General features: G+C 42.9%; 2 protein-coding genes across 5 annotated transcripts in view; one reads left to right on the plus strand and one right to left on the minus strand.

The window, feature by feature from the left end:
• LOC147033234 (beta-2 adrenergic receptor-like) overlaps window positions 1-14,854 on the plus strand; it is a 69,315-nt gene that overhangs the window by 54,263 nt on the left and 198 nt on the right. For all 4 annotated transcript variants that reach the window (XR_015055498.1, XR_015055499.1, XM_085871386.1 and 1 more), the window contains 3 exons: window positions 7,898-8,148; window positions 11,498-11,644; window positions 13,128-14,854. The exon at window positions 13,128-14,854 is cut by the window's right edge and continues 198 nt beyond it. Coding sequence is in view for 2 of the 4 variants with exons in the window: in XM_085871386.1 (XP_085727512.1) it covers window positions 7,898-8,148; window positions 11,498-11,644; window positions 13,128-13,445 (716 nt within the window). In the remaining 2 variants the exon portion in view is untranslated. The remainder of the gene's footprint in view (window positions 1-7,897; window positions 8,149-11,497; window positions 11,645-13,127) is intronic.
• Window positions 1,358-4,024, minus strand: LOC147033235 (uncharacterized). The gene has a single exon (XM_085871380.1). The coding sequence runs from the start codon at window positions 3,288-3,290 to the stop codon at window positions 1,905-1,907; it is 1,386 nt and encodes a 461-aa protein (XP_085727506.1). The 5' UTR covers window positions 3,291-4,024; the 3' UTR covers window positions 1,358-1,904.

Consider the following 14,854-nt stretch of genomic DNA (forward strand, 5'->3'; position numbering starts at 1 on the left):
TTCCCCAAGTGTTGGCCCTGTCAATATGAGGACCTGGCACTGGAAACAGCCTCATTCGCTTCTGCGCCTTGCCACGTGACTCATCTCTGACATGAACATGGAGCGAGGGTATCCGGTGGCGCTCCCCAGCCATGAACATGTGCTGGACACCAAATGGGGGGGCGTAATTGAGCAGAGTGCTCGGGCTATCCCTATGATGTTTAACGGGTTCTAGCGCACACTTGCACTTCAAGCTACATGCCAGAACATCCCAAGTATAAGCACCTGCAATGTACGTGGTGCCCATTGTTCCCCGCTACCTCCAAAGGGCAGTGTTGGTGACTGGTTGTGGCATTCGTAGAAGTGGTGAGGTGGTTGAAGTATCGTAGCGGTGAGTTATGGCAAGGTGGTTGAAGCATTGTTGCGGTTGTGACGGATAATGGTGAAAGGAAGCGAGCTTGGATTGATGTCGGGATTTTATAAATGTGTTGTGGTTATAGAAATGTTATAGCATTGGTGTTCAAGTACGACGAAGGTCTGAGGTGATGTTCTGTTGGAGAATGCTGCGAAGTTTGAATGTAGTTTGGGTGGCATATGCTAATGAGGTGCTCCTCATTGTGAAAGTTGAAAGGGAATGTGAAAGTTGGTTCTACAGGTGGGAGAAAAAGAGAACCGATGAAGTGGAAGTGAGCAGTAATTCTGGATTTTGGAGGTTTCACCAGAAGGGGGTTGATGGTAGATCACATGCACCCTAGAGATAGCTGGGGTTGGAGGGGAAGGGGCTAGAGCATGGAAAGGGAAAACAGTACAAGACCAGAAAGGAGGCGGAGAAGACGAAGTCCAGCGACCTCTCTGCGATGGAAAAGTTTTAAACCCATAGACTCAGCTTCATCGTCGGAGATTCCAATAATCTTGAAGGCCTTGGGTTCCAAACTGTCAAGCTGAGCAAGGTGTGAGGCAGGGGAGCTAGCCAAGGGAGGACAGCGGTACTCAATCAAGTTGGGAATTATGCCCCCCCCCCCCGCCAGGGCATTAACCTCCTTCTGGCGAAACTACCTAAATTCAGGATCACTGCTCACCTACAATCATTCTTTCTTTTTTTGCACCTGTGAAACCATCTTCCACATTCTCTTCAATCTCATTCTTCCCTCCAGGTCTCCAAGACAGCTGTTCACCACCATCTCAGATCATCCCCAATCCAAAACAATGATCTTTTCTACCCTCTTTAACCCCCACCCAAGCCATCCTCCTTCCAAGTTTCCAGTTTTACCCTCCTTAGAGTCTCCTTCTGTATCCATCAGACTCTCGTCAAGAAACAACTGCACGGAGCTTCACCTCAGCTTCAGTTGATGAAGCTTTTACTTATGCGTTATGGTCCTGCAGCGTAGTCTGATATTTCAGATCAATTGTTCAAATTTGCATAAAAGCACCAAAATTGGTACACATGTAGAATAATGTATTCCGAACAATTCTAGATATGGAGCCACCCGAGATTGTGCCTTGGTCAGCTTCGGCGAACATTTTCCAAAATGGCTGCCATTCTACTTTAGCGAAATTGGCTATATCCTCTTATTTTCTTATTGTATTGGTGGTAGATATAAGGAAAGTGTAAAATTCAGTAAATTGACCAGGAAAAGGCGTATTCAAATATTATGAGCCGGTATTTTCGGTGAAAAAGCCATTATTTGATTTGTAAATTGCTGCTCTCCTGAAACTTTTCGCTGAAAAGTACCCATTATTGCCTGGAGAACAAGAGTCAAATGATATTCATCACATTCAATGGGGTTGGAATCAACACAAATTGCATTATAGATTACATTACTCTATTTTGAAAAGGGAACTGATAATCGTGATAATGACAAACTCAGAAAATGTAGTCAAATTATTGCACACTTCACTTTGAAGCGGCTACGGTTTACTGTCTACTACCATTCTACCAGGACACACCGATGATCAGCAGTCCTTGATACAGCAGGCCTGCCAGTGATGACAATCCCACATTCCACTCCTCCATCTGCACACACTGGGTGTTGCAGGAGAGAGATCCCTGTTCCATGGAACGAATCCTTTGTTGTTGTGGAACTAGGGTTGTGGTCGATGTTGTCCACAGCTGCGGTCGTGAACACACTACCACGCAGGGTTGGCGGGCAGACCACTTGTTCTGTTTGGAACATCTGACACGCCCGGTTTCCCATCTCTGCAGAAAGGCACAGGACACGGTCGTATAAGATGCTGAGACCACAACTGAAGAGCTTGTCCACTAGTTCCCTCTTGCGTGTCTCAGCGCGCAGCATCAGGCCAATGTACATTGGCAGAGGAGTTTCTTGAGATGTGGCATGTCTGACAGCTGGATGTTCTTGTGTCTTTGTACCAACAGGAGAGGTGCTTCTTTTCTGCTTCTGGCGATGCTTGGCACCGTTGAATTTCAGGAGCTGTGCAATGGACAAAGCTGCCTGTCTTGAAGGAGCATCAAATTGATTCTTGATGGAGGGTCCATGCAGCACCATATTTACCAGTGAAAGTAGCAGAGGTGGCACAGCCTCCTGCTGGCAGCCTTCCTTGAATGAGCCAGTGAATGAGTTGGCTTCCTCAAACATGTATCGACGAACTATCTGTGAAGCTCGAGCGAGGTGAACTAATTCACTGTCACAGTCCAGCTCGCAGGCTTTGCCAAGCCCCTCGCCAATGTCCTCATCAAATGCCAACAGGACATCTCGTCCTTTGCTCTGTACCCGTAGGCCTGGGAGCTGGGCTAATAGGCGTTCTTTCAGCCTTGTCGTATTCACTCTCGTGTCCAAGGGAACTCCAAAATGCTCCATTCTGTTCGCGTACAGGTTTGCTAGGTCGGCAAGTCTGAATACAGGAGATGTGTCCTCTTCCAGGTGACTATCTTCAATGTAAAGGGCAAGTTCTGCCAGCACAATTCCGGAGACCACACTTTCATGACCAGTCTTGTCTTCAGCATTGACAGAGGACTTTGCGCGATTGTAGAGAGACATTAAACACTTGGAATGATACTTGACATCAAGAGCTCGCATATCACCCATGCTGAGCCATGCCAGCAGTTCGTGGTCTCCAATTTGTTTTGCACACTGCTGCACACGCTGATTAATCTTGAAGGTGGTGGCTTCATGTAAGGTGTCCACACCAGACTGTCTACAGAAGAAGCATGAGGGTTGACTAGAGGTACTTGATTCTGCACTGAGTGACCTGGTGCGCTTTCCTGGCACGGCATTGCCTTCACCAGATGAGCTGCCTCCTGCTGGGCTCTTCTGTGCTCTTTGCAACTTTGTTGTATTAAAACGAAGCATGTATCGTTTATGATAGACAGCTTTGTGAGCAACCAGTGCGGCCTTGATGCCCTCTCCTTAATCGAGTCTATCTAGCTGCAGCATTCTGGGTAGTAAGCCCAACTCTCCAAACTGCATCAGATTCCTGGCCAGTGTCTTGTACCCACTCCCTGTGTTTAGGCGTTTCGTATTTTCTGGGCAAACAAGGGACTCTGCTGTGTCCTCCTGGCATATGGCACACAGTTCCCAGTTTGTGTTGGATGGGCCAACAGACGCACGGTCCATGGAAGAATGCACTAGCTGGAACTTCTTTGACATGGTCACTCCCGCTCGTGTTGACTCCGCTCCTGATGATTATCACTCCATATTCTGCAAAGACACAAAACACCTTGTTACCACACTAATACTACTTACTACTACTACTACTACACCAATATTACCAATTACAACACCACTTCCACCACTACCACCACCACCACAACAAAATACTTCTGAACCTGTCACTGATGCTGTGTGCGAAAATGGATTTTCCCATAAAAATGACCATTTTTCCCCCAATACAATGGTTGGAAATATAATAAATCAACACAAATGACATTTGTATTGTTTTCCTTTGTAAATGCACATCACATGGAGTATTTATCACCTCTGAGAAACCTACAAAGAGAATAACAATGACATATCCCATGTTGTTAAAGTAGAATGGCGGCCATTTTCCAAAATGGCCGCCAAAGCTGACCAAGGCAAAATCTCGAGTGGCTCCATATCCATAATTGTTCAGAATACATTAGTCAACATATGTACCAATTTTGGTGCTTTTATGAAAAGTCGAACAATTGGTTTGCTATGCTGCAGTACTATTATGACGTGGTTGCCAAATACATTCCTGGGAATCTGATGTACATTCCAGGCACTTTGTCAAGGGCACCGGATGGTCCAATACCAATGTACAGCTCCATCTTTGAGGACATTCAGTGGTGGTTACATCAGCGATTGACCATCCTTCCAGTCAACTGTTTGGCTACATTCTGAATGGCTGGCCAGTCCACCAAGCCAACCGGCCTGTGTCCATCAGACCATTTTGGAATCTCAGAGATGAGCTGCAAATTGCAAATAGTATGATTTTTGCTGGTGAGCTTTTGGTAATTCCTACTGCACACAGGTATGACATTCTCGAAACAATGCACAAAGACTATTTTGGACAAGAGAAATGCAAAGCCAGAGCATGCCACGTTGTCTATTGGTCCAGTATCAACCAGGATATCCAGGTACATAAAGTCTTGCTGCCAAATGTGCTACATATGCACCAAGTACAAACCAGCTAACAGCAAACAGTCAGTATTGCCACATGATCTGCTGCTGGGCTGTGGCGGAAATGAGGAGTGGACATTTTACTCTTGTCTGGGAAGCATTTCCTCCAGATTGTGGACTATTTGTCCAAGTATCCTGACATCATATGCATTTGTTGGCACATTGCAAAACATATTGTTAATGATCAGAAGTCTGTTTTGCTCGACATGGCATACCTAAGGAGATATTTGCGGAAAACATGCCATTTGCCAATCTGGAGTTCAGGAAATTCATCCAGGAATGGGGGTACAAGGTTACGACCTCATGTCCTACATGTCCTCATTCTGATGGAAAATCTGAATGCGCCATAAAGACCATCAAGCAAGTTCTCAGAAAAGCCCTTGAGGGTGGCAACAATACCAATTTGATGTTAGTCCCACCAGAACACGCTACTGTCAGGTTTTCCATAACCCCAAGCACAACTGCTTATGATCAGGAGGCTCAGAGAACAATTGCCATGTCGGGACCAGGCACTGGAACCATAAGTTCCAGCTGATGCACGGCATTTGTTGGTACAGCAACGGCAACTGGCTAAACACTTCTATGACTGAGGCACCAAAGAGTGAACGCCATTATTCACGTCGATAAAAGGACAGAATTCACATGGAACAAAACAATGCCTTATGTTGAACACTGTACACTGTGTTTCTATCTCATCACCAAAATAGAGGGGCATGTATACCATCCATCCATCCATTGGGACCATACTATGTGCAGAGCATTGGTGCTGCCTCAGCAGTCTCCTTAGCTATTGGGTAAAAACCTGGATGGGTCGCTACTCTTACACAGGATACCAGCAAGCTGGTACTCATTTTGCCTACCTCGGAAGGATGACAGGCAGAGTCAACCCCACCTAGTATTAATTCAACAGCCGAGTGGGATTTAAACTCGGGATCCTAGGATCCCAAGCCCACCACCCCAACCATTAAACCAACACCAGGCATCATGTATAGCGTTGGGACCATCGGCAACGTCTCCGTAGCACGGATGGGTCTCCTTTGCTCATTGTTTCGCTCATAAGCAAGTTGGTCATAAGCAAGAAGCCTATTTATTGATTGCGGTCAAAGGGTCAATATAGTTCAAAGGTCAACAACTTTGTTCAGTTTCTAAAATCAATTTTAATCTCATTGAAATTTGAAGAGGACAAGAGGGCTAGCAAGGGATCGGTCAGCCTGGAAAGCAGTCATTCAGTGAATCACGGCTTACACATGCAAGCATGGAAATGGCCGTAAAACGATGATGATGATGATGATGATGATGATGATGATGATGATGATGATGACTTGAAATTTGAAGAGGATTTGCACATCGGGTAGAATTAATTCAACCACCAATAATTATTTTTGAGGTCAACATAAGCCAAAAGGCCAAAAGTCAACAACTAAGGTAAAATTGCTAAAATCAATAATTTTCAGCTGATTGACTTGAAATTTGAAGAGGATTTATATTTCAGGTCACTGAATTTAACTACCAATTATTTTTATGGTCAATTTTTTTTTTTTTTTTGTATACCTTGGTCGAGGCTCGTATGAGAGCTAACACACAACTCACAGCAAGGAGGCATGAGACAAGAGGGGCGGGAGTGGAAGGGACAAGACAGTGGGGAACAGACACAGGTGAACTGTGGAAGGGAGAGGGATGGGGATGGGACAGGGAACATGGCGAAGAGAAGATGGACATTACAGGGACTTTCAGGAAGGAAAGCAGGGGAATTGAAGGAAGTGGGCTTGGATGGATTATCAGGGGTAGAAAAGATCGAGGATTTGGATGGGGGAAGATAAGAGGTGGTGGTGAACAGCTGTTTTGAAAGCCTGGAGGGAAGAATGGGAAAGAATAGAGTGAGGAAGTTTATTCCAAAGGCGGGAAAAAAGAGGAATGAAAGAGTGAAGATGAGCAGTGATTCGTGATTTTGGTAGTTTTACCAGAAGGGGGTTGTTGGCGGACCTTGAGCGCCCGGTGGAAATGTGGTGGGGACAAATCGCAGAGAGAGCAGGGGGGGGAAAGGCTGGAGAGGAGTCGGTAGAAGACAGAAAGACCACCGACCAACCTGCGGTGATTGAGTGAGAGGCCCAAAGACTCAGCTTCATTGCGGGAGATGCCGATGATCTTAAATGCCCTGGTTTCGACAGCGTGAAGCCGAGAAAGGTGGGAGGCAGGAGCACCAGCCCAGAGGGGAGAGCAGTACTCCATCAGGCTACGGACAAAAGCTTTGTAAGTGGTCAGGAGCTCAAGAGGGCCGAGGAAGGACTTTGCACGACGGAGGATTCCCAGTCAGCGACTGGCTTTTGAGGCGAGGTTGGAAATGTGACTTTTCCAGGAAAGGTCATGGCAGATAGTGAGACCCAGAAGCTTGAAAGAAAAGACTTCTTCCAGAGGATTGTTGAGAAAGTGGATGGGGGGGTTTTCTAAACGGTCCTTTCGAAGAGACATAGTGAGAGTGTGAGATTTGTCTGGATTGTAAGACATGTTCCACGTGTTGTTCCACGTGTTGGGAAAAATTCGGCTGTGAAAGACATGTTCCACGTATAGTTATATGGATTGAAAGACATGTTCCACCTAAGCTGTTTCAGGGATTTTGCAAGTATTGGGCTCTGAATGATGTCTTTCTTGTTCTGTTCTTTAATATGTTGCATTCCTTCCCCAAAATATGTCTACTATACATGCTCTTTGGTTAGCCATACACTCATAATTACTGGAAGTAAACGTTCATTATGAACTCATGCCATTAGCTCAGCATTGTTCTGCGATCGACTTTCCTTGATCATGACGTCTCCTCCCAATGGGATCTCCATGAAGCCATATTCTTGATTGCTGTCATTTTCTTTCTCTCCTAATTGCTCTGAGACGCTGCCATTAATAGGTTACCCTACAATCCACAGCGAGGCTTTTAAATGGATGATGTGGAGAGCAGTGAGCCGATACGAACAGCGAGTGGTAGACCAATGAGTGGATTTCTTTATTACGATTACTCTTTCTGCTTAACATGCAGTGGTAAAGGTGTTAAACACAAGGCCATATAAATGAAGATTCATAGGAGATGAACAATTCGGATAATCAGGGGTTTACAGGCGACGGTCAGGAAAACATCATTCTTGGTGTGATGGTCATTATATTATCCTTTGTCATTGCAATGGGGAATCTTCTGGTTCTTATGGCCCTCATGACATCTCCGAAGCTCAAACGTGATATTTCGAGCATGTTCATTGCATCCCTCGCATGTGCAGATCTCATTGTAGGAGTGATTGTAGTCCCGACCAGTGTCCCTCTCATGTTCCCAGGCTCCGAGGGTTTGAGTCGCTGGCCGAGCAAGATCCTTTACTCCATTGACTGGCTATGTGTCACAACAAGTATTCAGAGTCTGTGTGCCATCGCCGTAGACCGTTACATGGCTGTGATGACTCCACTGCGCTACCTAACACTGATGACCAGGCGTCGTGCCCGGGTTGCAATTGTGATCATCTGGATCGTCTCTGCCACCATTTGTTTCCTTCCAATCCAAATGGATTGGTGGATAATCGATGGGCCCAGGGTAATGTGACCAATTTTCTACTTCTCTTGTTATGAATCAAGTTTTTGATATGAATGAAGCAGAACAACTATCGTGTTGCCTATGAATAAAAACTAATCCAAACAGTCCAGTTATTTAAATAAAAGGGATGAAGCAATCTTTGGGATTCATATCTCGAGACTAAAACTGCTGCTGTTGCTACTACTTTAATGCCCCAATTATCAATGAATTTATCAATCAATTTATGACATAGCACTTTTCATTTCCAGTCCCGAGTCCTGAAGGAAAATCTCGTGAATAATTGGGATGAGTTTTATGTAATGTATAAGCATATGCGGGCTGGCCGAGAGTTACGCACACTCGCTTATAAGCTGTCTCAACTGGGTTTGAATCCCAACTAATCTTGAATCCCGACCAGAGTGATTAATTGATGTGTTTGCCGTCCCTCGGATGAATGTTAAAACAAGGCATCCCATCTGCAGGTATTGGTTGGTGAATGTTGCACGGCATCCTTCGCGAAAAGTAGGCGAGCTATCGCCGGCACTATGAACAAATTCCAAGTTGCTACCATAACTACTGCTGTGAAGGCAATGTCGAGCCACCCAACATAACCCTCGCCAAGAAACTGCTTTGGCATCACTGACGCTTTGTAACAAAGTATGGGACATCGGAGATAAGTTCAGAGGTATAGTTATATGCATTCTACAAAGGATTGCATACTTTTTAAAACTGGGACAACAAATATAGATCAACCAACAATTTGTCTAACTTCAGCAAACTACAATAAATAAAATAAGACCTTTGGCAAAAAATTTGGCTGTAAATTGCTTTTATTTGGAATGCTCACAAAGAGTATTGTGTGATTCTAATTAGGTTCTAATAGTACAAGTTACAACAACACACATGGAGCATTAAAAAAAGTTATCTGAGTTCAAAACGTTCTTGGAATGAGATATATACTCAAAACAGTCCAGGAAACTGATGTTTTATATTCATAAACATATAAGTTTCGATAGATGTTTCTTTACTAATTATATACAGCATACTTAGACGGTTTTCTTTATGTTGATGTATCATACTCCTTATATCACGTTGGTGCAACCGAAGCAGTTTCTTGGCAAGGGTTATACTGGGTGGTTTGCCATTGCCTCCCCACCATTGTTTGTCCATACTCTATCCTTTTAATGCTGAACATCAAGCAAGGAAGCAGCACCTACCATTGAAAAACGTCTTTGCCATGACTCGGCCAGGGTTTGAACCACCGAATCCAGATCTGCACCAAAATCTAATCAATTCGTCCTTGTCACACACCTAAGCTGTCCACCAAGTTTCGTCTGAATCCATCTACAACTTTTCGACATATCCTGCTCACAATCAGACAGACAGACAAACAAACAGGGGTGAAAACAACCTCCATCCACCTTGGGTGGCAAATAACTAGAGGCGTTTTACACAGGTATCGTAGCTCATGGAAGAGCGGAACAACTATTGCGTTGCCTATGAATGAAAATTAATCCAACCAGTCCAGTAATTTATATAAAAGGGATGTAATAATCTGAGTCTGCTGCTGTACTACCACTTTAATCGCCCAATTATTCTTACTTTTTCTGGGGTCGCCCATGAGGGAAATTTTTATCCCAAGTCTTTCGGGAACTCATTGGCAAGGCCTGTTCAGGATGCTGAAGATAGCTGGCATCCTCTTTACGGAAGATACCGTAGGATCTTTATCCCCCACCAACTAATGCCAACAGATGGGACACCCAGTTTAACATCCATCTGAACGAAGGTGCATCTTGTGATGCAAAGTGCTGCCTGTGAAACACCAATCCGACGGTTGAAAGTTGGGTCAGTAATTGAACCCAGACTAGATAGCTCAAACGTAAGTGTCAGACTGATATTTGTGTCTATAAAGAGGTATTTACGCAATTAAATTCTCTGAATTCTAAAATGCAGTGAGAACGAGTGACGAAAACCTAAAGATACTTGGATTGTTTGGTGATATATGTTGGAGATCTACTGAAACGTTAAATATCGATTGATAACTACACCAAATGGAGGTAGTGGTGCTCCAAAGGTCGTGCCAAACAGATTCATTCCTTCTTTCAAACCTGCATGCTCGTGGAATTACTCACGTTCACAAAAACGTGTATTGATGGCTCACAAATAACAAATTTCTCATTAACACAAACATCAATTCAGAAAAGCACCTTTTTAGTGAAAAGTGAAATGACATCTTTCACTAAATGGAGATGCGTCCGTGCATGCATGTCACGCGAAGAAGAAGAAGAAGAAGAAGAAGAAGAAGAAGAAGAAGAAGAAGAAGAAGAAGAAGAAGAAGAAGAAGAAGAAGAAGAAGAAGCTGGATCTTGAGATTTAAAGTAGCGAGCGGTTCCTGTTGTCATAGAATAATAAAAAATAGTACTTTTGGAAAGATAATAATTGATTTACTTGGTTGGAAAACCAATACCAGATTAACTTGGAACAAAAAGATCGGGTCCGATTAATAACAAATATGCATGTTGTAAAAGCCCTCTTTCTGTATTGACGAAAAAGAAGAAGAAATGGGAGCTTAATGCAGCGGTTCCAATGGTAACATTTATTATAATGAGAGCAGGGACCATTTATATGGACACGGAGGGAACATACAAAATTATATATCGTAATACTTCTCTAGGCAATGAAAAACATACTGAAGTACATGAGGAGGAGGACACAAATAACGACAGCAGCAACTACATGTTATAAAAGATTCATTTTTTTCATATTGTAACTGAACCTCCAGGTTGACCATTGATCTCATTTTATCTTCAAATTCTTTCTTGGAATGCAAGCACCCACAGGTTAATGCTCGTGTTTTGAAATCCTATTGAGTACCACAAATTTCAAGCCAAAGGTTTGATTTTCAAGTCTTATCTGGTTTGAAATACCTTCAAAAATGCTGAAAAGAGTTCACAGATATCATCTTGTTCATCGTCTATTTATATTTCACTTTAGAACATGTTCGGGCTGTCAGGATAGCCTCGAGGTACAGTATGTGCACTCGCCTCTTAGCCATCTTGCCTGCAGTCGAATCTCAACCCAGCTGTAAACTGCCATTCTGGTGTTTTGCAGGTGGGGCATCAATGTGTGCACCGCCCATCGGAAGATCGTTTATCTGGAGGACCTTTTGGTTATTTGTGTTGCCACAGGCATTATATTTTCTTGGCAAGAGACATTTTAAAATTCACATGTGGCAATAACCACCACGGGATACTATTTTTTTTTCCTTTCACCCCAATTTTCCCTTTTGACCAATAAAAGGAATGCTGACCAACTCATCTCAATAATGCACCATCTTTATGAAACTTTTGCATTTGTTTCATTCTACCAGGTGGCTGCATGCTATGAGAACCCAGAGATGTGTCATTTCGTCACCAAACCATCATACATTATTGGCATGTCTGTAACTTCATTCTACGTGCCACTTGCACTTATGGTGTTTGTGTACGTACGTGTGCTACTTGTGGCCTTGCACCAGGTGAGCTGCTTCCTCCATTTTGGAAATAGAAATGTAAGATAAGAAGATACAGTAGGTGGTCAGATTGAGATTTCAAATTAATATTTTGAGGTAAAGCAAAAAATGCTAATTGAAAAAAATGAGTTGTCCATTTTTTCAATTACTAGTCTGGGTACCCTGTGCTGAATTAGAAAAAATACGAAGTCGAGGTTCCAGCACATGCTGTGCATTGAAAACGTGTGGTGTTATTACCCTCATGGTGGCAAGTTTTTCCCGGCAGGGGTTTCGGAACATGTTGGACATTGAAAGGTTATGGAGTTATTGGCATCATGGCTACCTTTTGCTTGTGGGCCAGTGGCAGTGCTGCCTGACCCTGCATCCCAATATACACTTTATAACGGCCTTGAAAGCCAACATGCAGTAGCTAAACCTTGGCCAGATTCTGAACTACTTACACCCAGAATTTGGGCCTCTAGGTGCTACGGTTCGGCCGTGAAAGAGTAACAAACAAGCACACAAACACTTAAAATTATTTGTAAGTTTATCTTCACTTCCACTTCATATAATTACGTTTAAAAAAAACACACTAATCAATGGATGAAACAGTTAGAGATTCACGAATTTAGGAATGGAGGAGGCAGACATACTTCGAGCAAGTTGTGTGTTTCACTTAATTGGCTCCAATTCATTTGATGCCATGTTTTGAATGTTTTTAATTTTTCTTGAATATTCAAAGTTGTACAGTATGTTGGTTTGTCTAAATGGTCTTGTCAATTGCAGCAGGGTGCAATTTAAACATTCATCATTTTTAATACTATCATTCATAGTATTCAGGGCATGAACATATTAACTAACTGCTTTCCATCCGTGCTACAAATTTTCCAAGTCGTGATTTTTAGCACTTGTGGTTTACTTTTGTTTTGTTTTGTTTTTTTTTTTCAAACAAAGGCATGAAATGAAATACAGGGTCTTTCAAAAGTCTGGAATCATAGCGATATTTATTTTACAATATCATTATAATAGTTGCTCAAATTGTAAGCCACTGCCATGCATGCACCTATCAATTCTGAAATGTAGGTTTCTTAACAATGACATCGATTTTAGCACATTCGTTTCCGATTTCACTCTTTATATCTTCACTAGTACATGCTATTGTGGTATAAACCATCGATTTCAGGTGTCCCCAAAGAAAAAGTCAAGTGGTGTTAAATCTGATCCATCAGGAGGCCATTCTATTGGTCCATGACGTCTTATCCACCTCAAAGGTATCATCGAAAAAAATAATTAAATAAACTGAAAATATGTCATGATTCTGGACTTTTGAAGCACCTTCTACAACAGATATTAGATCTCATGAATAACTCAAGTTGTTAAAATTTGTGTTTTGTTGAACTGTAATAATCAGTAACTGTTGGTGTCTCCTGAATAATCATTTGAAATTTCCTCAACCTTCTTATTCCTCTTCCCCTTTCCCGTTCCTCTCTTGTTTCTCATCCCAATATAGGCTGAAACAATCAAAAAATCCTCCACAACTATGGATGCAACCACAAATTCGTTAAAGATAAGGACCAAAGCTGATCACCGTGCATTAAAGACTCTAGGTTTTGTCATGGGAGTATTCGTAATTTGTTGGCTCCCTTTTTTCATGGTGAACATAATTAAGGCCCTTTGTCATAATTGTGTGTCTGAACTAGTCTTTATTTCACTCAACTGGCTTGGTCACAGTCACTCAGCAATCAATCCAATATTGTATTCCCGCAGTTCTGACTTCCGTACATCCTATCGCAGTCTGCTTACGTACAGGTGGTGTTTCGGATCTTAAATAAACTCTTATATAAGTATAAAAAGACTCCTTTCTACACCCCAAGGATAATAAAAGAAGATATACACAATAGTGGCATAATGGTTCAAGCATCCTCTCTTACTCTGGGAGATCGGCAGTTTGGACTCGAGTCACAACATAGACTTTTAAAATGGCAGTGCTGCTTCCTTACTTGATGCTCAGCAGATAAAAAGGATAGAACACAGAAAAACAGCTATAGGTTGGCTAGCATTGCACAGGTTTGATGGACAAAATGGCCTTCTGCACTGAAGCTCCCTGTAAGGGAACTCATACACATATGACGTTAAGAAACGTCAATGTATGCCACAAAAACCACAAAGTTCTTTGTTTGACAAATTTCCAAAAGGGAGGGAGGTAGGCAAGCAGGTATACCAGTTGACAATTTATATATATACTGGTATACCTTTGATTGAGGTTATAGTTGTACTTTTTCTTGGAGATGAAAAAAGTATCCAATGATTGTCTTCTTATCTTGCATTTTTCAATTTTTCTTTGTAGAGTTCCTTGTAGCACTTGAGAGCAATATTGACTTGCTTGCACACGTTAGCATTATGCTCTCTGCTTATGTCCTCACTCAGAATTTCCATGGCCTTCTCAAAATAGTGAAAGGCCTCAGCAAGTCTCTTTGTTGTAAAAACTCTCACTGTGGAAGATTCCAATGCCGGCGAGTCTTCCTCTGCCCGCTGACTCTTGAGTGCTTTCAGGTACTGTCACTGTCGTTGCTCAGTCCTTTACTGTCACTGTCACACTCCAACAACTCCCGCACATCATCCACTTCAACATCATCAAAACCAGCTTGCTCGGCCAGACCTTTAATGTATTGATGCACTCTGGGGACCACAGCAGCAAAACCCTTGAAGTTGTTGGCAACCTCCAGCCAAAGGATGCTCCAGACCCCGATAAAGCAATTCTCTGTCTCCTCCCTCCACGACTCCCCGATGATATCAACTGCATTGAGGATATTGTAACTTTTCCGAAACTTATTGCTGGTTTGCCTTCACCATCAGTTGCGTCAATCAGTTGCTTGAATATGCGGCGTAGGTAATATGCTTTAAATGCTGCAATGACACCCTGATCTAGTGGCTGTTTGATTGATGTGGTGTGAGGAGGCAAGAACAAAACCTTGACCTCTGGTGTCAGGTCTTCATGGTAATTTTGGTGTGCAGGTACATTGCAAATCACGAGAAGTATTTTAAATGCTATGTTCTTACGAGCACAGTAGTCCTTCCACTCAGGGACAGCACAGGTGGTCAGCTAATTAGAGCAAAGTACCCTGTTATCCAATCTTTTCTGTTAGCCAGTATACTGGGAGGTGATCCTTTGAGAAGCCTTTCAGCACCTGTGGATTTTGTGAGTGGTAAATTACAGGTGGCTTCATCTTGCAATCA

The sequence above is a fragment of the Eptatretus burgeri genome, chromosome 2 (genome assembly GCF_056783735.1).
Source record: "Eptatretus burgeri isolate ZD-2024b chromosome 2, Ebu_testis_v1, whole genome shotgun sequence".
Taxonomy (NCBI): Eukaryota; Metazoa; Chordata; class Myxini; order Myxiniformes; family Myxinidae; genus Eptatretus; species Eptatretus burgeri.